Source organism: Poecilia mexicana, unplaced genomic scaffold (assembly GCF_051168715.1).
Source record: "Poecilia mexicana isolate PSO_F unplaced genomic scaffold, ASM5116871v1 scaffold_16, whole genome shotgun sequence".
Taxonomy (NCBI): domain Eukaryota; kingdom Metazoa; phylum Chordata; class Actinopteri; order Cyprinodontiformes; family Poeciliidae; genus Poecilia; species Poecilia mexicana.
The window spans coordinates 3,916,353-3,940,439 of record NW_028263385.1 but is presented as its reverse complement, the minus strand read 5'-3'; the positions used below and the strand labels follow the sequence as shown (position 1 = coordinate 3,940,439).

The following is a 24,087-nucleotide window of genomic DNA, read 5'->3' as shown; positions in this document are numbered from 1 at the left end:
ACCATTTACCGTACAGGTCACTTTGTAGCACAGTGTGGGCGGAAACTTTGATCAGCAAAGACAAACCAGTGACAAACACTGGCAGCTCAGCATCTACTGGTAAAGTCGTTGGTTGGGTTGGTCTGAAATATGCTTTATTATGTCTCCTCCTTCTCTTCCTCCTCCTCCTTCTGTCTGAAGTAACATAAGATATGTCACTCACACCTCTATCTGAAATGACAGAGAATGAGACAGACTTTTGTTATGATTTTGAGGAATTTAAATGATCACTCCATGGAGATTTCACGATTTAAAGAAATGTGATGAATTTAAGTGGAACAAAGAGCCCCTTTTTCAGGCCTCCTGTTTGCTTGACTTTCTATCAAGAAGTCAGTTTCTCAGCTAACCGACAGCCTGGTGTTTATTAAACCAACATTGATATCCTAACCTGTACATGTAAATCCTTTTAGTTTAACACTAAAGCTCCCTTTTAATGGGGAGAGTCAATTTGGTTTCCACTTGCCTCAGTCTATGTATGGAAGGGAAGGGCACAGTTAATTCTGCATTTATTCACTAAAATCTAGTCCATTCAGGAGTGATCATGCCGCTACATGAAACTACCTACCTGTTCAACTGTTTTGAATAATAATGCAGAAGAAACCTTAACATGCCTCATCTTGACTTTTTCCTGAATGGCAGTTATTGTAAAAGTTTATACCTGCATCAACAATGTTCAAGCCATTTGACATTACATGAAATCACTTTTCCCCTGCCTTAGTGGTTCATAATGAAACCTGTGACTATTGAACAGATATGCATAAAATCTACCAGTGATCTGTTACAATCTATTATAATTCTGCAAATTCTGCAAATTAAATATGGTGATTAAATATGGTGATATTCTCTTCAATTACATCAAATCAGCACACCATTTAATTTAGACAAAACAACCCAAACTCATGTTTTATTATTGATTTAAAGTCAGTTTGTGAAATGTTTTTCTACCAAAGAAAAGACGGCTACGATCACAGGTGTTGAAGTTTTTTCTTTCAAAAGCCAAACAGATGCCAAAAGTTCCTGTCATTCCAGACTCACGTGACAGAACTCGTGGTCGACACCTGATGTATCATGTTCGTAGAAATGCAGGATGTCCTTTCATTGTTGCTTCCAAGATAGATGATAGTTGCTAATTCCTGTAATGCTTTGGATTCCCTGATAATGTCTTAATACCCTGGTGTTTGAATGATAAGTTAATGCTCACGTCTTTCAGACTATGGGAACGATTCAGGTAAAATTACCATCATCAGAAAATAGTTTAAAGGTTTGTGTTCTCTTATAAAGTCTCTGACAATCATTAAATGTTTTTGATTTTTCTATAAATTCAGCCAGATAAGCAATGCATTAATCATGTATTACCTCTAATGTTTAAAACACTTTGAACTCAACCAAAGCAGATATAAACCCTCATATCTCGTCCTTAACTCAAAACAAGAGGATAATCCACAGCTTAACCACCTTCACAGCTTACTTTTCACTGGATTAACTCACAATCGGATTCAAATGGACACCAGACTGGAACAATGTCTGATTGGAAACATGATTACGGGAGGAAGGAGTTAGAGTTAGTAAAGTAACTTAAAATATCATGATAGATGGATTTTCCATCCATCCATCCATCCATCCATCCATCCATCCATCCATCCATCCATCCATCCATCCATCCATCCATCCATCCATCCATCCATCCATCCATCCATCCATCCATCCATCCATCCATCCATCCATCCATTTTCTTCCGCTTATCCGGGGTCGGGTCAGGATTTTATTTATATAAAATCTAAAATACCTAAAGAATTACAGGCATGCTGCTTCTCTTTTCCACCAGCTCCTGAAGGTACAGTTTACTCAAAGCTATATTTCAGTTTTCCCCAATAAATTGTCTTTAGTCTCATTTCTGTTACTCAAGATCTCTAAACTTTGCAAAAGTGGAATCCTATTATAAGGGAATATTTTTTTTTTAAGTAAACATTGTTCTAACACACTTCTAACATGTTTAGAACTTAATGTATAGATGTTTTGTATGTTGTCTGTTACTAGTCATCAAATAATGTATTAATAAAAATGTAAGTGATAAGAAAAGAAAAAAATCTATTCATCTGTCATCTTTCTTGTATAGGAACAATTTTATATATTTCCACTGTCACTTCTGACAGAGAACATGACAACTGACAATTTAATTTAAATCAAAAGAAGCTGTTACTATAAATCACTGTTGCATAAAAAGGGCATGAAAGACAAGAAACCAGTTTGTCTTTGGAGCATGAAGACATGTTGGCTGTGACCCACACGTTTCACAAAGCTCCAAGTGTGGATTCCACGGATAGTTTAACAGTAGTTGGTGTTTCTTGTCACTCCATCAGTGCAGCTGGCTGGCTCCAGGGCCCCTGTGATAACACAATCACAATCTACCGATCAGAGGCAGGACGACATCTATAGTAACAACACGGAGACCACAAGAAACGCGGCACCAGATAAGAAGATACATAGGCGAGACTAAACCTGCATGTTATGCAACAGTTTAATAGAAAAACTGGAGGCTGTACAAGTACTACACCCTTAAGTTTCTTAAACAGGGAGCCAAAAATGACACCAACACAGGCAAGGAGGAAACATTTAGCTTGCTGTCCTAATGCATTTCCTGACAACATCTTTCTAAAAGTTAAGCAGAAAAAACATTCTATGGAAATGGGAATAATGTCCCAAACACATCAAAATCGGATCTTTACTCTGTACTCTTTATTATGGATTTTATTTTAGCTTTATATTTTTCTCCCTTTATTTTACCAGGCAGGACAGATGTGACATGGCAAAGGCAGGGCATCTAGCAAGAAAGAAATAAAAACACTGAGTTGTAAAAAGGTACAACAGAATTGGGTCCTTACAAATAAAATCTTAGCTAATGTATCACATAAAATCTATTAAAGTTCCCGCTTGGAATGTGAGAATATACGAAATGGGTATGAATGTATTTCCAGGGCAATATAAAATCACATCCCAACCATCTGCCTCATTTGGGGTAATCACTTTACCTTTACCCCACACCCTGCTATATGTTGCACTTGGCCGCTGTTTGAGCTCTTTATACCAACAAAAGACAAAAAATGGACTTCATTTTGTTTATCTCTGCTCCGTTTATGGTACATAAATAATGACTTGGTGGGATATATAAAGTCAGTGTTAATTTGAGAAACTTCTTAGGCACCAGAAATTGTTTAAAAACTAACACATAAAACCCAAAATAAATGGAATAGTTATCTTTCACCTTGACTCAATTTGACTTAGGTAAAAAATGCTATGACATCCTGAAAGTTAATGTTCAGTTACAGGAGCTTAAATTGTCACAGTTCTGCTACTCCAGTGTGTTGAGGCCTTCATTGGAGAAGAGGGATTGTAGAAGCGCTGCAGGCCTAACAGAGCAAAACAGGAATGGGAACATAAAGATATCGTTCTCCAGTATCTGCACTTAGATCGCTATCAACCCGTGTGACTTTCATCCACGTTACACAACTAAGCTAGCAGCAAAGTGATAGGCTGGGGAACAACAGGCCCATCAGTAAATCACTCGGTGTAGAGGACAATAGGTCAAACATGACTTGTTTCTTCAGGCGCTAATTTGTGCTTTGATTTGCTCGTAGATTTAAACAAGTTCTTTATAACTAAAAATTTTATAATCAGTACAGATTAGCTAAACAAAGAACAGTTGTGAGCTCCTTAACGATGTGAACACTTTTCTGGAAGGGATTCCTTGATGGGGTGTTTCACAACACCTGGAAAAGAAGAAAGACAAACCTGGGAAGAGTCATATTTCATGTCTGTGCAATTATAAACTGCATGGGGTACCACATAAACTGTGCCACATGAAAGTAAAAAAGAAAAAAAAAAAAAACGCACAAAGGGAGCCTTTGAAACTAATCTGACCTATAAAAAATATACAAAATGACCACACTGAGTGACAGAGAGAAGCAAACCTTTATTTGAGAACAATGATTGATTTTACCAATTAGTATTAAGTGGCACAAACATCTTAACATTAAATGTTTTTTAAAATAATTTATTGCTGCATTTAGCTGAATGATATTGGATTTTGAGGTCAGGGGTTGTGGAGAGATCTCCAGCTTTACCACTTGAAATTCTGGCTTCAGAAGACAATTCTCAAATAATTGTTTAAGTAGCAATGTTCAGCTTGAGATTGAAAATGTTATGCATATGAAAACTGTGTTTAATGTCAAAAGATAAAAATGTCATTTTCAACAAGAGGGTGCTGAAGCACAATTTTCTTGGAACTCCTCATCCTCTTATGATTGTTAAATGCAAGGCAGTTATGCAACAGTGTGATAGTGTGATATAAACCCTATAAATTTATATCACAGATTTCATTTATAACAGTTGAAAATTTCTTTAGTTCAACTGACCATTAAAACGTTTCTAAATAAAAAGATACATTAGCAAAACTAAATGTTATTTCAGTTACTGTAATATCTACACTGATGTTTAATTTGAGCATTGATAAGCTACATAAAAAAGTGACAGCAACTTATGCTTGAAACAGTTATAAAGTTCTTTGCTTGCTGAATAAGAAGGTCACCCTACACAAACTGTCAGAATAAGCTCAAATGAAACAGTAAACCTGTCTCTGCCTAAAGCACCTTTGGTGAAATCCTCCGGAGAATTTGTTGGAATGTTAAAAAGGTTTTCGGGGTTTCATGTTTCCACAAGAGGAAGAAGGGTCATTCAGAGTTGTCAGGACGTTCTTTCTTCAAGTCATGCAGTGAGTTTATGACCCCACCACTTGTCACAGGGTTTTGTCAACACAGTCACGCACTGATGCACCACCACTGTGGAGGCTGATACTACATCAGGGCTGAAGGCGGGGAAACCTGCTCTCATATCAGCATCAGTCATCTACTTGAAAATGGGACGTTCAGTCAGTCAGTGATTACAGTTAGGACGGATTGATGTATCACAGCACCTTTTATCTATTCCAGACAAAGTGGGGACACGTCCAACAAACTTTGAATTTGTAACCATAATTGGAGAGTAAGGGAAGCATGATTCCAGTGTCACAGGCGTTTTGATGAAGCACCTGACTTTCAGAAAAACAACATAGTCATTAATAACACTGAAATGAAATGTCACAAAGTCAGAGGGAGAATTTGCCTACAGGCTGAAATACATCACTGAGAACCATAAGCTGTTGCAGAGAGCAAATGATGGAAATGAAACAAACTGCACAACTAATGGATTCAACAAAAATGCACTCATTTTTTTTTTCTTTTTATATGAAATTTTATGCATTTCAAATCAATCTCACATGTACATTTTTAACTGGAAATGACACAAGTAAATCAGAGACTTTAAAAATTGGCATAAAATGTAAGAAAAGTTACACTGGCTTTTCTGTTCACCAAAAGGTGAACAGTAGAGGGCAATGTTTCATCTGCCTGTCCATAAAAAATACATGTTTTAAACAAATAAGGCAGCAATACAATCTTGAGAACATAAAACATCAAACCAGAAGCTACATTATTATTCTGTAGTCTAATAGTTTTAAACAACACAAGTATTGTAATACACCATATTTTCCCTTTAAGTCAAACATAATTTTTGACAGCGTGAAAATGATCAAGAAACAAACTCTGTTTGCTGTTTCATTTTTTTTTCATGAAAAAATAAAACTGTACAGTGCATCAGAGTTTAGAAAGATGTGGGTTTGAATTTATATTTATTAACCCTTTTTTTGTTGTTGTTATTTATTTTGTTTTTAATCTCCTGGTTGTGTTGCAAACACTTTACTGACATTTATGGAATATAATTACAGCTGCTGAGGTCATAAAACAAAATTATTAATTAAATCGTACAACTCCAGACCAGTCATGCCATTCAGAATAATTAGGGTTAGTCCTCTGAAGAAAATTGTGATTGAAAAGTAAAAGGTTGGATTTATCTCAGAGTCCTTCTTGGAGCAGTTGGCCACTGTCACCAAGAGGTGTTTGTCTGAATACTAATTGGAGGACAAGAAAGAGTCCCATTGATAATGAGGCACAATGGAGAAGCAACAGCAGCAAAAACAGAGGAATCCTATTATTGCAATTTGTTTTTTTTTTTTGCATGTTCACCGCCTGCTGCTCCTGCACTGAAGGGATGATTCTCACAATGGCACCTTTGTGTCTGGAGGGAATAGAGGCATCGGAAACCAGATCCGGCACAGCATCTTCTCCAGCTATGCCTCAGACCAATGAGGGCAAAAACAAACATGGCTAAATGCACATTGTAGTGGTGTATTCCTTGGTCATTTATTCTTCACTCTGCCTAGTTTCTGCTCTACTGCTAAAGAATTAGCTATTGCACATATGAATGTTGTGTTACAGAACTGTGGATGCAAAATGTGTAATCTTAGTCATTGGGATTTGTGTTCCAACACATAGACCTGTGTGAATCTGTCATAAAAGATGTTTTTCAGTATGTGTTCAGTTTCACAGTCCTGAATCAACACAATCTGTTTCACCTAATGTCCAGCAATAGCTTTTTTTTTTCTTTTTTTTCTGAAAGTCTAAACCATTGTTATATTTATATTGGAGAGTTTATGCAAGATTCAATGAGTTGATACAAGAAATGGAGTGATCAGTTAATTCATCACCAATGATTTCATGTCTGAAAAGTATTGAAAACAGGAGTTATGGAGCATTTCTGGTCAAATTAGCTAACTCACTGAAAAGAAAGGCAGTGCTTTGCCTTTTACACTGTTTTGCTTTCCTATCAAACTGGCTATTCTCAGAACATTTACAATGTTTTTTGCTTTTATGCATTTAAACACTGAAATACTTATATCTCAAAAAGCTGGTTATGAGTAGAATATTCGCTGTTTCAAAATAATTCAAAAATTGAGAGTCCAATCATTTTCCCCTCATGGATAAATCAATTAAAAATTCTGTTTTACCTTTAGTAGTTTGCCTGAAATCATTTACTGCAATTTCCCCACAGTTTGTCATAGATTTAGGGCCTGTTTTGTCTTTTCCATTAGTTAGCCAGTATTCTGTTTTAAATCTTGTCACAACAACAAGACACAGAAAGAAAGCTTGTGAATGTCAGACCGTCATTTGGTCATTAACATCTGGAGCAGAGAGGACAACAGTCCTGTATACACATTGTTAATCAGAGAGGAGCTTATGACCAGAGACAGGAAAGAGGGGGACGGAAGTGAGAGGTAAAGACAGATGAACATTCAACATTTGGACTAAGCAGACAGCGGAAATAAGGAATGGACTGAATGGAATAGGTTAAGAATATTCCTTTTTTTTTTAATTGGACACGTTTATCACTGTCATGTCGGACAGCACTGGGGGCTAACTGGACAATCGGACACCAAATCAAGAATACAGGTTTGTACAATTTTCTTTATAACTTAAAGAAAGTTAGTTGATAGGATTATTGATTGTTAAAAATAAGAAATGTCTAAATTGAATCAGTCTCGATTCAATGTTTTTTCAACCACTCCTAATAGAAATTATGTGTAATTAAATTTCAATCTATGTAACAGGATTTCTTGTGGACTGCAGGAGCTGAGAGAAATGACACCCATAAGAGGGAATTTTGCTGGGATTCTTGTAATAACATTAAACTACTTTATCCAGTCTTCAGCTTCATATAACCCCCACAGAGCAGGTACAGTTGTCAATTTATTTCATCACCACTCTTACTTCAGACTGTGTCTCATTATGTCAGATTCAATGCTATGATGTAACAGAACGTCACGTATTATTATCAGGTCTGAGTTTAACTGAGCTTTGAGGTATTATCAAACATTTAAGTCTTCTCTTGTGTAATATGACGACTTTTTGCATTTGAAATGTGTATTGAACCTGTAAGACATTCATATCAACCATTAATTTTGGGTAAATCAGATGACAAACACTTTAACAAATTTAACTGAGGGAAAACACATTTTTAAGAAGTCAGAGTTTAATTAATTTAGTGATTGGTTTCTTAAAATTTTTGTCACAAAATTGTACAGTAGGCAAACATAAATTTTGCCTTAGATAACATGGAGTACATAAAAAAATAAGAATTGTGAAAAGTTACAATAAAAGTTGTGCAAAACTGAGTTAACAGTTAAATGATAAAAGGAATAATGAAATAACGTCTGAAGACAAGTTGCATCTTTGGCTATACAGCTTGGTGTCTACCAATGATCATAGATCATGTCCTAAATGTTTGTCATTGGCTAAATACACAAAATAAAATATTTTTAAACCTAATGCCTATATTTAGGACTGTGTTATTTTCCCCACAGAACCATCAAAACCAAAGAAGCTTCAGTATCTCCTCGAGCCTCCTGTGCAGGTGGAGGTGGCCGGCCGAAGAGGAGACAACGTTACGCTGCCATGCATCCTCCGAATCAAACCAAACCACTACAAGATTAAATGGACAAAGCTGGACCCTGAGCATTTAGGACAACAGAATATCATAATGATATCAAATGCTAATGCTTTTAAGCCATATGGGCCTGTTGGACGGCGGGCTTCTCTGCTGAGGGCTCACACCATGGACGCCTCCCTGCTGCTCAGCCATCTTGAGCTGGGAGACGATGGCAGGTATCAGTGTGAGCTGATAAACGGCATTGAGGATGAGAACATTGTCATCACTTTGAGGATTGAAGGTAACTAACCACTACTACCAGTGTTTGTTGATGATGTTAAGAGTTTTTCTTTCTGGCGTTTGACAATACAGCTTTACTTTTAGTGCAATGTGATTCAAATGTCCTAACTTGAAATCCACTTTCTACCTGGATTGTACTAAAACCTGCATGGAGGGATTGTTTTTATCAGGGCTCAGGAAACTTAAACAGGGGCTTTGCTTCTAGGTGTGGTTTTCCCATATCAAAGTCAACATGGACGCTACAAATTCAACTTCCATGAAGCCGAGCTGGCTTGTGCTGAGCAAGATGGCATGCTGGCCTCCTACAGCCAGCTTTACAGAGGTATTACCGTTATCCCAAAACATTTCTTACCCTCATGGAAGCAGTATTTGTGCTGTTTGGTTTTGTCACAATAATCCACTTCTTCTGGCAGCGTGGACGGAGGGGTTGGACTGGTGCAATGCAGGCTGGATTCATGATGGAACAGTTCATTATCCAATCGTTCATCCTCGACCCGTCTGTGGAGGAAACTTGCCTGCAGGCATTCGTAGTTATGGGCCAAAAAATAAGAACCATGATCGGTTTGATGCTTTCTGCTTCACATCCCAGATACCTGGTGAGCTGGAAAACAAAACTTAAAAGAACTTTTGGCCTGACTACCCCAATATCTTCAAGGGGACATAATCTAGCATTTGATGTAATAATAATTGTGAAATAAAACAAATTCAGTGTTAATGTCCAAATTAACATTTGAACAATTACCAACATAACCCGTTCTTCCTTTCAGCTGTGTCACAAACATGGTGGGTTTTGAAAGGTTGGTTGTTACCTCAAGTCTGAGCTTCACAACAAAATAAGTCAAATTCTGCAAGTTATTGCAAACCAGTTAAATGATGGCTTGTTCTGTGTGTTGTCTAGTTTATTTTTATAGTACCGTCAAGACACAAACCAATCCAAAGTACTTTAGATTATTATTTAACTGAAAAATGTACAATTTATATAGCTGAACATTTAATAAGCAGCTAATAAATTAGGGGAATTGTTCACTAGTTAAAAACGATGAGCATGAAATAATGAAAGTCAAAATAAAAGTATTCACATATTTTTTTTATTTTTGAGCAGAATTGAATCTGTGTTTTTGTGTCTGTTTCTTGGCGACAGGCTCTGTCTTCTACATAACCGGATCTTTCTCCTATGATCAGGCAGTTTACGCCTGCAAACGTCAGGGATCAGCGTTGGCTTTGGTCGGCCAGCTTTATGCCGCCTGGCGTTTCCAGAAATACGACCAGTGTAATGGTGGCTGGCTGAAAGACGGCAGCGTACGCTTTCCCATCGTCAGCCCCAGGAAACGCTGTGGAGGCGTCCCAGAAGCAGGGGTCCGCACATTTGGATTCCCCAGCAAAACGACTCACCTTTATGGAGCATATTGTTACAGATAACACATGTTAGAAAAGACAAAATCAGTGTAAGAAGAACTTGGCATCCAAGCTTGAGAACGGTGGCAACAATGGAGTTAACTTTAAAGGTGACAGACGCTGTTGAGATCAGTGGTGTAATAAGCAAAGTAGGAAATTAAACATTTAACAGTACAGATGAACAATCAACTCAGCTTATAACAACTTCTTGACTGATGCGGAAACCATCAGGTGATTCCATGTAATGTTTCTGTTATGCTTCCTGTGAGCTTATTAAAAGATGAATAAACTTACAGCAAACAACTGTTAATAAATTAGCCTTAGAATTGCTTCTAATTAGGGTCACAAGCTCTTTGGTGTTTGCCACAATAGAATATATTTTTTAATTATTCTAATATTTAGCAGGATTTTGTACAACTATCTAGGTAAAAAATTGGATTACATTCCAGATGACATTGAGCATATTTCTCTGACTTGGTGTGAATCATTGCATTAGTTTTGGCAGATTCATACATTTGTGTGTGATTTTTTTTAAATAATATGAAAAACGACTTAACTTGATCCGGGTGTCATTTCGTGCTCAAACCTTCTCAATCAAGACAAGATAAAGTCCCCAGTATGTCACAAATGGCTGACTGGCATCATCTGGTGGTAACATTCTTCACTGTAATTGGATCAAACTATGTAACCATCAAATTCAGATTCATCCATGTGCAAAGTGCAGGAACTAAACTCTGACTTGACTAACATTTACTGGGAACTCTTCTAAATGCTGCAGATTAATTAAATGAACATTTATAGTTAAGCAGAAATTCACATTACTTTAGAGAGAAAATAAAAGTTTCACTTGCGAAACATGTTGGTTACAAATGAGATTAAACACAGTTTCAATGTAACCCCTCCTGTTGTTTCTGCATCCAAATGTGACAGGTGTTGTCCTGAATGTCTGATTTCTGACATCTAAAGCTTCATTAATCCATTCAAGAGAAACAATTTTATCTCATTCTATATTTATAGGGATTAACGTATTTGTTGTTTGGTGATAAATGGGGACCACATGTTTATTTCTTCACAGCAATTTTAATAATTTTCATTTTCATAGAGTTAAAATCAATCAACAGCTCTTAAGAGCATAAATTCGTTATGTTATAAAATTATTGCCTTTCATTGCTTTTATGTAGACTTCATTGTCCCTTCATTAATTAAACAAACATTCAACATGATCTTTATTATTGATGTATTACAGCATTTCTCTAAAATGAAGAAAAAATCATGTGAGCAATATTTGCATCCGATACAAAATATGTGCTTTTTCGAAATGAGGAAAAGTTGTCCCAATTTAGTCAGAACACTGCAACCCATAAATGTAAGAGGAATTATATCACTGCAAGTGAATAAAGAACAGAAGGCTGATGGCTAAAAAAATCCTCCATACTAGTGAGATAAAAGGTTAAAAGAAGACACTATAAAGTCTGAAGGAAAGCAGAATTTAAAAAGCACCAAAAGACAAGAAGAGTCAAAGTTCGCAAGAACAATCATCTGGTTCACTACTGTCTGCACTGTGTACTGTTGGCACTTTTATCTAAACAAATTGCATTACATTTTAAAAATCAATGATTTATTGAATCATCTAGCTTTGTCATTATGCCCATTATTCCCTGCAGCAGAGGAAAAGTTGCGTTGCAAGATCTGGAGTTTAATTGAGCAGCCGTAGTTTCCCTCAGGTGTGATAACCAGCATGAGTTTGACAATGTGAACTTAATCTGACAGGCCATATTTCTGGATCAGGTAACCATGTTAGCAAATTCAAACACAAAGCACAAAGCAAAGCAAACATTAGTCAGAATACAGTCTGTTATCCAGACATAGAGATAACTCCTACTGGCCTGATATCCATCAGTTCTTCAGAACGTCCACTGGACTAAAACATGGTTGAGCTATCTAAAGCTCCAGCGTGAAAATAAACACATGCCTTCAATTCCTGTGAGAAAAAAAAAAAAAAAAAACATAAGCAGGGCCTACAGAAACCTATAGAGAGAATGCTAGAAGAGCTGTGAGTCATATATAATTTGGCCTGCTAAGAAACTCCATGCATAAAACAAATTCTGGTAGTTCAGACTGTTTAGTTACAAAGTGACATTTCTGTAATATTGTACTGCTAAACTGAGTTTTGACCACATTCAACTGTATTCTTATCAACGTACATTGACTTATTCAACTTTAATTTGAAATACAAGACTTCAACAAAAACATGCAGTAGATAGTAAATTAGTTAACTATAATTTAGCTTTTAAAATAACCGTACTAACATGAAAGTCAAAGTTATTACAATAAATGGCAACATTTGCATTTATATAGGCAGCAAAGCAACATGAAGTATTTCATTGGGATTCTTAGAACATTATAAAGAAATGCTTAAATGTGTAGCTGAAGAAAAATAACTGTTTTTAAATTAATTTTCACAAATAAAAATGTGAAAAGTGTGGTGTGCATTTGCTTCCAGCCTTCAATAATTTGATTCCCCTAAATGCAACTGAGGGCAACTAATTGCCTGCTGAAGTCACTTCAGAAGGAAAGATAGTTCACTTGTTTGCTGTTGTTCAGAGATTTGCTTGATGCATTTATTGAATAAAATTTCAAACTCCAAAGAACAAACCAAACAACTCCACTGGGGCTTTAATGGATGTCAGAGTTGTTGATTCTGGAAGTAAGTTCACAATGTGCAAAATAAAAATAAAAAAAAACACATCAAAATCTGAGAAAATATGTTTTTCTAAGAAATGCATAAAATGAACTGCACATAATCATGATGGCAAATGAGTAAATTCAATATTTTAGTCTTGATTTAGCATTTTCAGATTTATCCAACAGTATTCCTGATGATGTAAACCAATAATATTGATCATTAATTTTCTATTGGAATGAAAAGATTAACTTAACTTTTGTTATTTGTAAATTCCAAATACATGTGTTGTGTTTGAGTCACAATTGTTACTGCATTTCCGATTATTAATAATTTACTCAAGCAAATTTGATTTTTTTTTTCCCATGGATATCTAAGCTACGATTTTCTACACAAAAAAACAAACATTCTGCTGTAATTTTTATTGGATCCAAAGACATTAGTATTATTATTAAAGTTATCATTTTCTCATGGTTTGCAATGTCCATCAATTTTCTTCATTTGTAATTCTTTGACAGAAAATTTACTGTGGCTGACTATTGCAAAATGACCTAAACATGCTTCATAAACTACCTTTTTTTAAAACAAACTTCACTCTTTGCAGCACAGTAAGACAGATATTTGGATCAAAACACTTTCAGCTGAGGTTGTTTTCTTTTACACAGACAACCATAATGTGGTAATTCAATAGGAGAGTCTTTAAGACATTAATCAGGGAAAAACTGTGTTTTTATTTTCTTCATAGGACAAGATGGCATTAAAAATTCCACTTTATATCCCAGTAAAGTGGTGCTGCTTTCTCTGCAGCTGCAACCATGACGTCCTCATGCTGGTCAGGCTGGGAAGGCGAGGAATCTCCCTCCACTGTACGAGCTAAAGATGGAGAAAACAGAAGTATTTCTTCAGTTATTGTTAAAATGAATGATCTATCAAAAACAAGATGACTGTGTGTTCTACAAATAAATATATTTTCTAACCAATACTGTTATTTGGTCAAAGATAATATATAATATATAATGTAGAGACATATGACGCCAAATAGGCTTGTGATTTATTGGTTGTGATTGCTAATAAGAGGCAGGACATTTAACAAACTCACTTGGCACGCAGGTAATCTGAGGCGCTTCCCAGTGGCCTCCAGGCAGACATCTAATAACAGGGTTGAGCTTTTGTATAAAACCCTCCTCACAGTAGTACCGGATCCTGCTGTTGGTCTCGTAACGCAACCGCTTCTTCCCAAACACCAGAGCATGGTGGACCCGAGGGGGCTCTCCGCAGGACGCTGTTGGAACCAGCTTTAGTTAGAATCTTAAAACCGGAATCCAAAAAGGAAAAGGTCTTCAACAGAGAAAACTCACAGACACCCTTCTTGCAGGTGTAGGACAGGTGGTAGTTACATGGCACATCGCTCCAGCGACCGCCATCGTGCCAAACCATCACCGCGCAGTCCTCGCCAGACAGGAAGTAGCTGTCTGGCTGGTTTTTGTACCAGTTCTCATAGAGCTGAAAGCAGGAAGATGCTAAATCAAATCCAGCTTTTTGATATTACTGAGCATAATTCAGAAGAAAAGATGGTGCAAGCTAAAACTAAATTTACTAAATTGACAGGAACAAATGAAAAAATAAATAAATAAAAAGTCAAAATTCTGGTAAAAGACAAAACAGTTTGAGAAGTCCTGGAAAAACTCACCAGAGGGTTTCCATCAGACCAGCGGAAATCTCCCTCAATGGTTCTGTCATTTAATCCAATCCACTGATATTCTCTGTATTTATCTAAATATAAAAATATAATTTATCTTGTCAAGATATGTAAGTAGTATACAGAAAGAATTAACTGTTCATTTATATTTCACCTACTCAAACCTGTAACCTAAATTTGAACATCCTTTCTGTGGAAGGGCTTATGGGTGCAAAAATGAACTGTGGACCTGGATCTTCTTTGACTGTTAAAGTTAGATTTGTTTAAGGACAGCATTTTAAAAAATGTGCAGCAAAACATCATAGAATGTAAAGAGTATAAATCTGCTTTTGAATTTCTTACACATTTTATGATGTTGACTTTTGTTAAACTGACTCCTTTAGAGCGTTTAGATGTACAGGTAAAATGAGCCGTGCTTGAAAGAGGAGCCAGTGGAATGTCAGATAACGATCTCATCGCCCCCCACCAGACAAAATATCGACAAGAATTTACAACCGGGAAGCGTTCTGAGAAAAACACGGATTCCATAAGTTGAAAGGCATGAAACCCCTTTTCTGTCATGTCAGGACACATTTTTAGCACTTGAGATCTTTCAAGTGTCTGAAAATGAGGAATGTTGGGGAGGAAGATCCCTGGGCTGATATCTGTTTCAGGTGGTTAATGGAGTGGTGCTCTGAAGTGTTTTTCTGATTGTGTAAAATAGGTTTTTTCAGTTGAAGGAAGAACAAAACTATTTTACCATGTCATCCTCAACAGCTATGGTGAGTTGTTTGAGTTGGAGATCACTTTACAAGCCACCATCATGATACTGTTTTGCACTTTTATTTGAGCCTCAACCAAAAATCTGCTACTTCCTTTCATTTATCAATCCATCATTTATACCAAGGGTCTGTAAGCTGCAGCTCTTCAGCTGCAAGTGGCTCTCTGGACCTTCCACAGTGACTCTTAATAACTGTGGCAAAAGTACTACTGAACCAACTATTACTTATGTAATAACAAAAGCAGGTTTGAGGATTTTTCAGATTTTTGATGGAATAATTGCAATAAAATTAAACAAAAGAATGACTCTAAAAGAATCAGTTATATTTTTTAAATCTTTTTTTATCATTAGGTTGGAAGCTGTGCACTTTTTCAGAATCAGTTATATATAGAATAAAACACTGTTCCCAAACAAAAAACTTGACTTTGATTTCAAGCGCTCCCAGCATACAGACACTCTCCTCAGCGAGGTTTTACCGTTGATGTGATGTTGCTCCTCAGGAGTCATGACAGAAAGCAGATGTCCACCACACAACCGACAGTGCTGCTCCGCTGCTTCCCAGCTTTGCCGTTTGCTGAAGTGACGATAACAAAAGCCCTGAAACTTCTCCCAACCTGGCTCACACTCCTCCACATCTGAGTCCGGATAAACAGCAAAACACATTAGTGGGAAGAGTCTGCAGACTATTTCTTGGATTACAGGAAATGTGTTTTGTTTTTGTTACTACACCTCTTTGACACAAGGCTCCTCCATAACCAGGCAAGCAAATGCACCTTAGTGGATCACCATCGACACAAGTTCCCCCATTCAGACAAGGATTCTCCAGGCAGGAGTCTGTAACCACAGGGAAGATAAAGATGATATAAAAAATTTTGCATTTATTGATCTCTTCCTTTCAACATTAGTGTTGCAGATAGTCAGTATTTGCTTCATAATGTCTTCACTGGACATTCAATTTCAGAATATTTTTACATATCACTTGTGATTAGGGGTGTAACGTAAAAAAAAAACAAAACAAAAAAAACAATCATAATTCAATATCTATCGTGGTTTTAAAGTCGTGCTTCAGTAGGTCTTTGCTTTAATCAATAATAAATTAGAAAAACTGTATACCGTTTTTACTTTCAGTGATCTGTAAATGAGGAATATTTGCAAATCTAAATGAATTTGATTTTAATATGTCCTAAAAATTAAAAACTATTCGAAAGTATATAACTGACTTTAAATGTTTTAATACTTCTTGATGAATAAAGTAGTTATTAGTTATTAGTAATAAATGATGATGATTAAAATTGTTTGAATGTTTGAGTATAAGACATATTTAATTCACTTAGGAGTTATTTTACAACCTGCTTCCCCAGCTGGTCCCGAAGTCAGCATGAGGAGTTGTTGTATGATGCAGGGCATTTGGTCTAATTGGATGCTAAAGGTAGCCTTTTGGAAATCAGAAGATTTTTATCCACTATCTGCAGTGTTTTATTTTGAGTGGAAAAACACAAACTGAGAGGGGATATATTCAAATTAAGACAAAAGGTCCTGCAGAGAATAAGCATATCCAAAGATATAAGATAGCTTTGGTGTCTGCACTGAGGCAAGAAGTAAAAGTAAAACCATACAGTAACTATAACCTGTTCATAAAGTTGTAGCAGTTGTTGCCCGACTGTAAAATTCTGTTTATTCATACTTTTTAACTTTATGTTTGTTTTTTGTCTTTGGCATAGAAGGACGTATGTCTGTAATACTATTCTGAAATCCCATTTTTCATAATCTGAAAAAAGTAAATGTCATGTTCCTGTGGAGTCTGAGGAGCCACCACCAGGTGGAGCTGTTAAATCAAGTTTAGTCCCTGCTAGCTGGCCACAGTCCTGTAAATGTCAACTTTATGTTGCAGTCTTGAAAAACTTTCGATACTCTCCCTAAGAGTAATGTACCTCAAGGTTTAAATATATAAGGTTCAATCCCAGTAATAAACAAAAGATTAATTTTGATCTTGGAAACTGTTTAATTAAAAAGCTTTCAAACAAATTAGAAAACTTAATTTTAGTTTTGTATATTTATTTGGCATTCTCAGATAAATAACAATATTTATCCTATCCATTTCTCTTTTTTTATATCTTTTGCAGGTAGTTTGTCAGTTCTTTCCAGCACAACCCTGTTCATGTTTTGGATAAGTCATGCAATAAATGATTTCAATATTAACGTCAATCAATCTGTTCTTTAAAGACTGAAGATGCAGAAATGGTAGCAAATATCTTACAGATGCAACACCTTTTTTCTTTTTAATGTATCCAGGTAACACAAAAGTATGACGAACCTCCTTGTGTTGCAGCAGGAACTTTGGCAGCAGGAAGAGCAGCCCCCATGGCTGTGTGCTCCCTTTCATTCACTTTAAAAACCTCTCCATCTGAATGGGGAGCAGCAATAGTCACATCCACACCAGCAGTGGGCGCTGCAGGGGAACTGTCCTCTTCTTCAGGATGCCATGTACAGATGTGGACTGGGGGCTCATTTGTGGTGGGCTCTCCTGCACTTCCCTCTGATCCTTGCGCTGCTAACCAAAGTTCATCAGTGTGAATTTTCACATAGAAACACAGATAAATACATTTGATATGGACATGTGCTCTCCATGTACCTGGTGTAATGGAAGAATGGCAAGAGGAAAGCAGTTGTTCAAAGAAGGCCGTAAAAAGTCAGTTACAGTAAGGGTTTGCCAAAAAGAGGACAGGGCAGATGTGGAAAAAAGTGCTCTGCTCATGTGAGGCCAAAAACAAACTTTTTGACCTTCATGTCAAGCACAGAGTTGAACACATGGTGGAGGAAGTATTGTGCTGTGGGGATGCTTCACATTAGAAGTTGATAAAAGCTGGTCAGACTTCATGGGAAGATGGATTAAACTAATTACAGAGTGAAATGTGGTAAGGGGGCTCTTTGAATTACATACCCAACTTATTACCAGTCCATGCATCTGCCAGAAAAGAACTACAACCATTATAAAATCAAATGAGCAAAATCCAGAGATAACATTATTATTTACCATGAGTCCTGCTCCATGTTCTAGGAAATTCTTGCTCTTTAGAGATCTCATTAGATTTGTCATTGACAGGAGGCTCTGCACTGTATTCCCGATCAGAGCGAGACTCCAGTGCTGTTGGGGTCGAAGGCACTGGCTCCCACCTGGGTGTGAGGCTCAGATCAGGGATCAGTGTGATTTTTATCTCGGTCAGAGGAGGAGCATCACTGCCATTAATGGTGTGGTCAGCTGAGAGAGTCGGGTTTGTCACATTGAGCTCAGGATTTATCTGTGGGTTTTCACCAGAGGATTCATCCCACCCCTCATTTAAATCATCCTCTGTGGGATTTGGGACAGTGTTGAGGAAGACATCTTGGTTTTCTTCTAATGGGTCTTGATTCTCCTCCAAAGGTTCAACCTCAGAAGGAGTGGGACTTTCTGGATAAAATGTTCTATCATTGGATCTGACTTCCACCTTTACAGAAAGAGGAACTTGTGTTACAGAGTCCGGAGATACCAGGAATGTCTCATCTGTCACTAGAGGCATTTCTACGGTTGGTAACTCTGCTGGATGGATGTGTCCACTCTGCTCTGTTAAATCATCAAGTTCTGTAGAGTTTGAAGAGCTGTTTATATCCTCATCATGAATGTTCAATTGGAGAGCTGATTCTGTTGGTACATCAGAGTGCTCCTGGGTGAGGGTATAACCTGTCAAAAGTACAAAGTCAGAAGGATTTATTCTTCAGACTCCACCACTACCAGTTGCCTTTTTGAGAGACTATCCCTCCTGAGAAGTAGAAGATAGCCATATCTTGGTAGGTTTAATTTTTTTCCATTTCCAGATAATGGATTTATCTCCATGAGATGTTCAAACCTACTGATATTGTTTTGTACACACAGCTGGACTCTTGTCTCTAATAAAGTGGCTTCTGAAAGCTTTTGTTCCCACTGAATTTTATTAAAGAGTATCAGAGCAAGATAGCTGAAAACAAAGATATTCCATGATTTTTAAATATTTATTTGAAATACATTTTTTTTAGAATGGTGTATCATTTTCCCTCGACTTTATGATTGTGCACTATACTGGCATGGTGAAGTTAGAAGGTTTGAAATTTGTGATTTTAACATTCACAAAATACTGTAACTGGTACAAAACTTTCTTTTTCAGTGAAATCACAAATTTTAGAGTTTACTTACCTGAGTCAGAAGTGGGGACCATGACAGAAGTGGACAAAATGTCAATTCCCATAAAATTAGGCGTCACAGAATCCTTTGTTTCCTCTTCCTGAGCATCATTAGTTTCCTCTTCCTGAGCATCATTAGTCCCCTCTCCGGAAATCTCTTCTGCCGAACTCTCAGCAAAAGATGGAAACATGGAGGTGGAAGGAACATCAACTTCTTCATTTTGGGGTGAAGTTGTTTCAGCTGAAATTTGTACAACAGTATGAGTGGCGTTTTCCTCTGATGCGACTGAAACAGCAGATTCAGTTACAGAGAAAGGTCCCGAAGAGACACCTGCTGTGTAGTCCTCTTGTGAAACTGGAAGATCATTCTCCTCATGATGAATTTCCTCCACATCACCTTCAGACGTGACATTAACAGCCAACCAATCCAAGCTCACAGTCTCCGGGGTGTGACCCTCTGTTGGCACCACAGTTTCTGATGCTGTGATATAAGTTACAGGAGTAGTGTTCTCATTGATTACGGCACCAAACTTTGGAGAAGATGTCAGAAATACAAGAGACTCTTGGTGATCTTTGTTTGGGGTTTCTTTAGGTGCTGGCTGATAAGAATCAGGGTAATTTTCCTTTTTTATCATTTCCCAGCTCTCGCTAGTGGCGAACGTCTCTTCATGATCAGACAGAGGAGTCGCAGTCTGTGAAGGAATTTCAGGGTGCTGGTTTACTGGATTTGCCTTCTGGGGATGTTGCATCTCCTCCCTCCATTCTGGTGCAACTTCACTCAGGCTGGCATCCTCCTGAGTGGCCTGGAAAACAATGTCTTGGCCAATGTCCTCTGGCTCAGTGGCAAGAGCATCTTGAGGGGATTCAGTATAAGGGCCATTATCACCTGGAGAAATGAACACAACGACAATATAGAAGCAAAACAAACCAAATTTGGGGTGGCTCCACTCCACAAGAACAAAATAGATCTCTCTTACTTTTAAAACAATAGACATCGTGCTGAGAGAGAATATCAGGGAAGCCTGTCTGATTGCTGTATTGATAGATGGTTTTCACTCCAGGTTCCCCTCCTCCACAGCGCTCTCTAGGGGTGACAATGGGGTACCGCACACTCCCATCAGCCAGCCATCCCGGGCTGCAGTGGTTCAGTCCATCGTTCCAGGCTGCATAAAGCTGAGCCGTGGTGGCCAGCTCCGCACTGTGACTCTCACAGTAGGCCTTAGCCTCCAAGAAGGTGAAATGCTGGGGTTCGGAGCCATGGAACACCTCACCTTTGACATGAGGAACACATCATAACTTAACTTTTCTCCTTCAAAGAAGTCGTGCGTCACAAGCTGTAAGGCACAGGTGTCAAACTCCAGTCCTCGAGGGCCAGTGTCCTGCAACTTTTAGATGTGCCTCTGCTGCACCACACCTGAATAGAATAATTAGGTCATTAGCAGGACTCTGGTGAACTTACCTACACAAGGAGGAGGTAATTAAGCCATTTCATTCCAGTGTTTTGTACCTGTGGTACATCTAAAAACTGCAGGACAGCGGCCCTCGAGGACTGGAGTTTGACACCCCTGCTATGGTCATTGAATGAAAGATACATCCTAGAACTATGACTTTGTTGCTTTATCTCTTCATTGGCTTTGTATGGAAATGTTTTGACATTAAATAGTCTAAATCTACATCAGGTCAGGAAATTTATTTCTGACATCATCTTACCCGAACCCCATCTTAAATGTTTTACCTTGAATATTCTCCACATAGCAGTAGACGTCATAGAGCTCATCATGGTCCAAAAGTCCGTAGTTCCGTACTCCCGGCATGCCGTCCATGTCTCCAAAGCATCCCTCCCTTGGCATCTGAATGGGATATCTGTTGGCAGAAAGTCACACATCATTAAAGCCTCAGCTGCCTCTTCATCTGTAATGACAATGCTTGTTAGGGTCCTTGTCAACACAGTGAAGTGCCCAGAAGTGTTTGGTTAGAGATGTAACAAGAGCCTCTTAGCTCTGGGATGGTCATTGTCTCCTGATGTGTCAATGCAGAGCACATCAAATGGAGGATGGGTAAGTGGAGAACTTTGACCCCCATCTACTAGATTCTGCTTGATGCATCCCAGGCTGCTCTTATTGAGATGTCAGATCAGGTTTGCTATTCATACAGTGCAGCAGGAAAGATTTGGAGGGTTTCCAAACTCATTAAAAAGCTGCAGAGCTTTATCACTCAAAACACAAAATTTGCAAGTCCAGAAGGACCACTTCATCTCAGATCCTGACCTGACGGATTGGTCTGACAGCCATCCTGCATCACACTGCTCGTATCCGCTGTGATAGGCTGCGAGGAGCTGCTCTGGGGAGGCGATTTCAGCCCCAATCTCCTCACAGGCCGCTGTGGCGCGCTCAAAGGTAAAGGCGTAGCGACTGGATGCATCGCGATAATGAAACACCACACCTGTCAAACACAGAGGGAGAGGGTTTTTTAGGTCAGACATCCTCGTTTGTTCTGTTATGCTGCAAATCATGCAGACATGAGCAAAACCTTTTCTGATGGTGAACCTTTATGTGCATAAACAATTAGTTTCTCAAATGGTCTGCTTTCAGGAAAAGCACTAGAATTCCATTGATTTTCCTTTAAAGTCTGAACAAACTGTTAAACTGTGATATTACTATTCATTTTTTTCTCTAAACCATTTGTATCTCATCATTTGAAAACTAACAATAGATACTTATTCTTGATGCATCTCACCCTTGACCTTGACCAGCACCACATCATCAGCATCCTCCAGACCCTGCTGCACCTCGCAGCGATAGAAGCCGGTGTCGTTCTGCCTCAGGCTCTCCAGCCGCAGGGTGAGGTCTGCAGGGGAGAAGGCGTAGTTCAGCAGCGAGGCTCTGTCCTTATAGACCTCGTTGACTCTCACCCTGTCGCCACGGGCCACCAAGATCTCCGTCTCTTGGCCATGCCTAAGGACGCTCCATTTGACTCGGGGCACAGACAACACAGCATGGCGCCCGTTAGTGGGAGGGGACGGCGGTGGGTGGGTGAGCGACACCAGGCAGGGCAGAGTCAGTGAACCCCCCAGCATGGCAAGCACAGGCACAGTGGTAGGGATGGTAACCTGGAGAAGCTTGAAATCATCTGAGTGGAAAGGGATTAAAGTCATTTTGAGTGATGTTTTAAAATGTTTTCATTTTATGTTCTAACATATATATACAGTAGACCGCCACCTATTTGAAGTTTAGTATTTGCAGATTTTTTTTCTGTAAAATGCATCTCCAAATTATTTGCAGAAAATTTCCCAATTTGCTGATTTTTTCATAGAACACATCTTGAATATTACAAAGAAAATGAAGCTAAAATGCCTAGGTGCAATGCTGACATGCTATTGACATTGCATTTGCAAAGCAGCCATTCCAGGAGCACCATTTATCTTTCTTGGAGCTGACTGGCTGTACCCCAAATAGCGGAAATAAGGAAGACCATGAATGTTTGCTTCTGTGGCAGTGCCAAGATGGTTGCCACTGTGCATATTGATGCACCTTGAGGTATATTTGGTGTTTGGTTTGAACTATTAAAACAGTCAGTTGTGGTCCCTAGCCTGAATATCGTGGGTCCACTGTATACATAGAAAGCCAGATCAGTACATTGTTCACCAATGTTATGGTGTATTTAGGGAAAAAAACTGAGAAAGTATAAAAACTAATCCTAAATTTTACTAACCCAATCCACCACAGAGTTTCTCATTAGAGTCGATTTTACTTTATCAAAACAATCTCTGGTGCTACTTTTATTACAAAATTTCATAATGCTACCAACAACTAGATCTTTCTACATTGGGGCCTGTTAAAACTGTTTTTTTTCCATTCAGCCAAACTTAAAGACTACTTTCAAAGTACACATAACCAAAAACACCCAACCATTCCTAAATATTAGCTTAGTAAAATCACAGATGTTGCTGGTAAATAGAAGAATTTAAGTTGATACGGAGCGGTGAAGTGCGTACCTGACTCTTGGTGGGGAGTCGGGGACGATGGCAGGATGAGGAGGTAGAGGGTAAACAGCAGAAGGTGTGGAGATATGTCCAGTCTACAAAACAAAAGGAGAAAAGGAAGGGTTGCACTTAAACTACTACTTTTACTGCGGACATGCATGTCGGTCTCCATTCTACCGTCATTTGAGATCAGGACAGCAAAATGCTTGGACTCCGCTGCCTCAAACTGAAACTCACTGATGTGTGAACAGGAGGGATCAACCCATGATTTGAGTACCTTAACATCAGATCTTGTGATAACATTCAGTCTTAAAAATAAATATGTTTAACTATAAACATACTTTTATAACAGTTTCTAGTTTTAGTAGCTGGAAAATGTGATCCAGAATGCTTGTACATAAAAAAAAGCTACCGGATCAAATTTTCCTTGCCTTTTTAAGATCATATGAGATTATGCAGTATTACTGCAGGTTTAAGAAAAAGTTAGTTTGATTGTTCATAAGCTTCAGGGAAATCATTGAGTTAGGATGGTTAGTTTTGTGGCGTGAGGGTATGCCTCATATCTAAAGTAGCCCCATGGGAAAACGTGTGTGTGTTTACTGAAACAGCCATTTGGACTGAGACAAGCCAAAGGACTGCCTGTGTGTCCCTGGAGCTTTCTAGCTGCTGTGAGTCAGATT

The 24,087-nt window shown here is 38.1% G+C and overlaps 2 protein-coding genes across 2 annotated transcripts; one reads left to right on the top strand and one right to left on the bottom strand.

Annotated features, from left to right (window-relative positions):
• Positions 1-7,038: 7,038 nt before the first annotated feature.
• On the top strand, positions 7,039-11,044 carry hapln2 (hyaluronan and proteoglycan link protein 2). Its single transcript, XM_088013739.1, has 5 exons — positions 7,039-7,701; positions 8,330-8,695; positions 8,900-9,016; positions 9,108-9,290; positions 9,836-11,044. The coding sequence occupies exons 1-5, from the start codon at positions 7,608-7,610 to the stop codon at positions 10,111-10,113; spliced, it is 1,038 nt and encodes a 345-aa protein (XP_087869865.1). The 5' UTR covers positions 7,039-7,607; the 3' UTR covers positions 10,114-11,044.
• Positions 11,045-12,675: 1,631 nt separating this feature from the next.
• bcan (brevican) lies at positions 12,676-23,617 on the bottom strand. The gene is made up of 14 exons (XM_014989017.2): positions 23,420-23,617; positions 22,162-22,554; positions 21,693-21,867; positions 21,161-21,288; positions 20,403-20,696; positions 19,439-20,311; positions 18,266-18,949; positions 17,546-17,779; positions 15,961-16,065; positions 15,708-15,866; positions 14,463-14,545; positions 14,131-14,275; positions 13,872-14,054; positions 12,676-13,645 (listed from the first exon to the last, which is right to left on the bottom strand). Exons 1-14 carry the CDS (start codon positions 23,577-23,579, stop codon positions 13,530-13,532), a joined length of 3,732 nt encoding a protein of 1,243 aa, XP_014844503.2. The 5' UTR covers positions 23,580-23,617; the 3' UTR covers positions 12,676-13,529.
• Between the last annotated feature and the right edge of the window lie 470 nt (positions 23,618-24,087).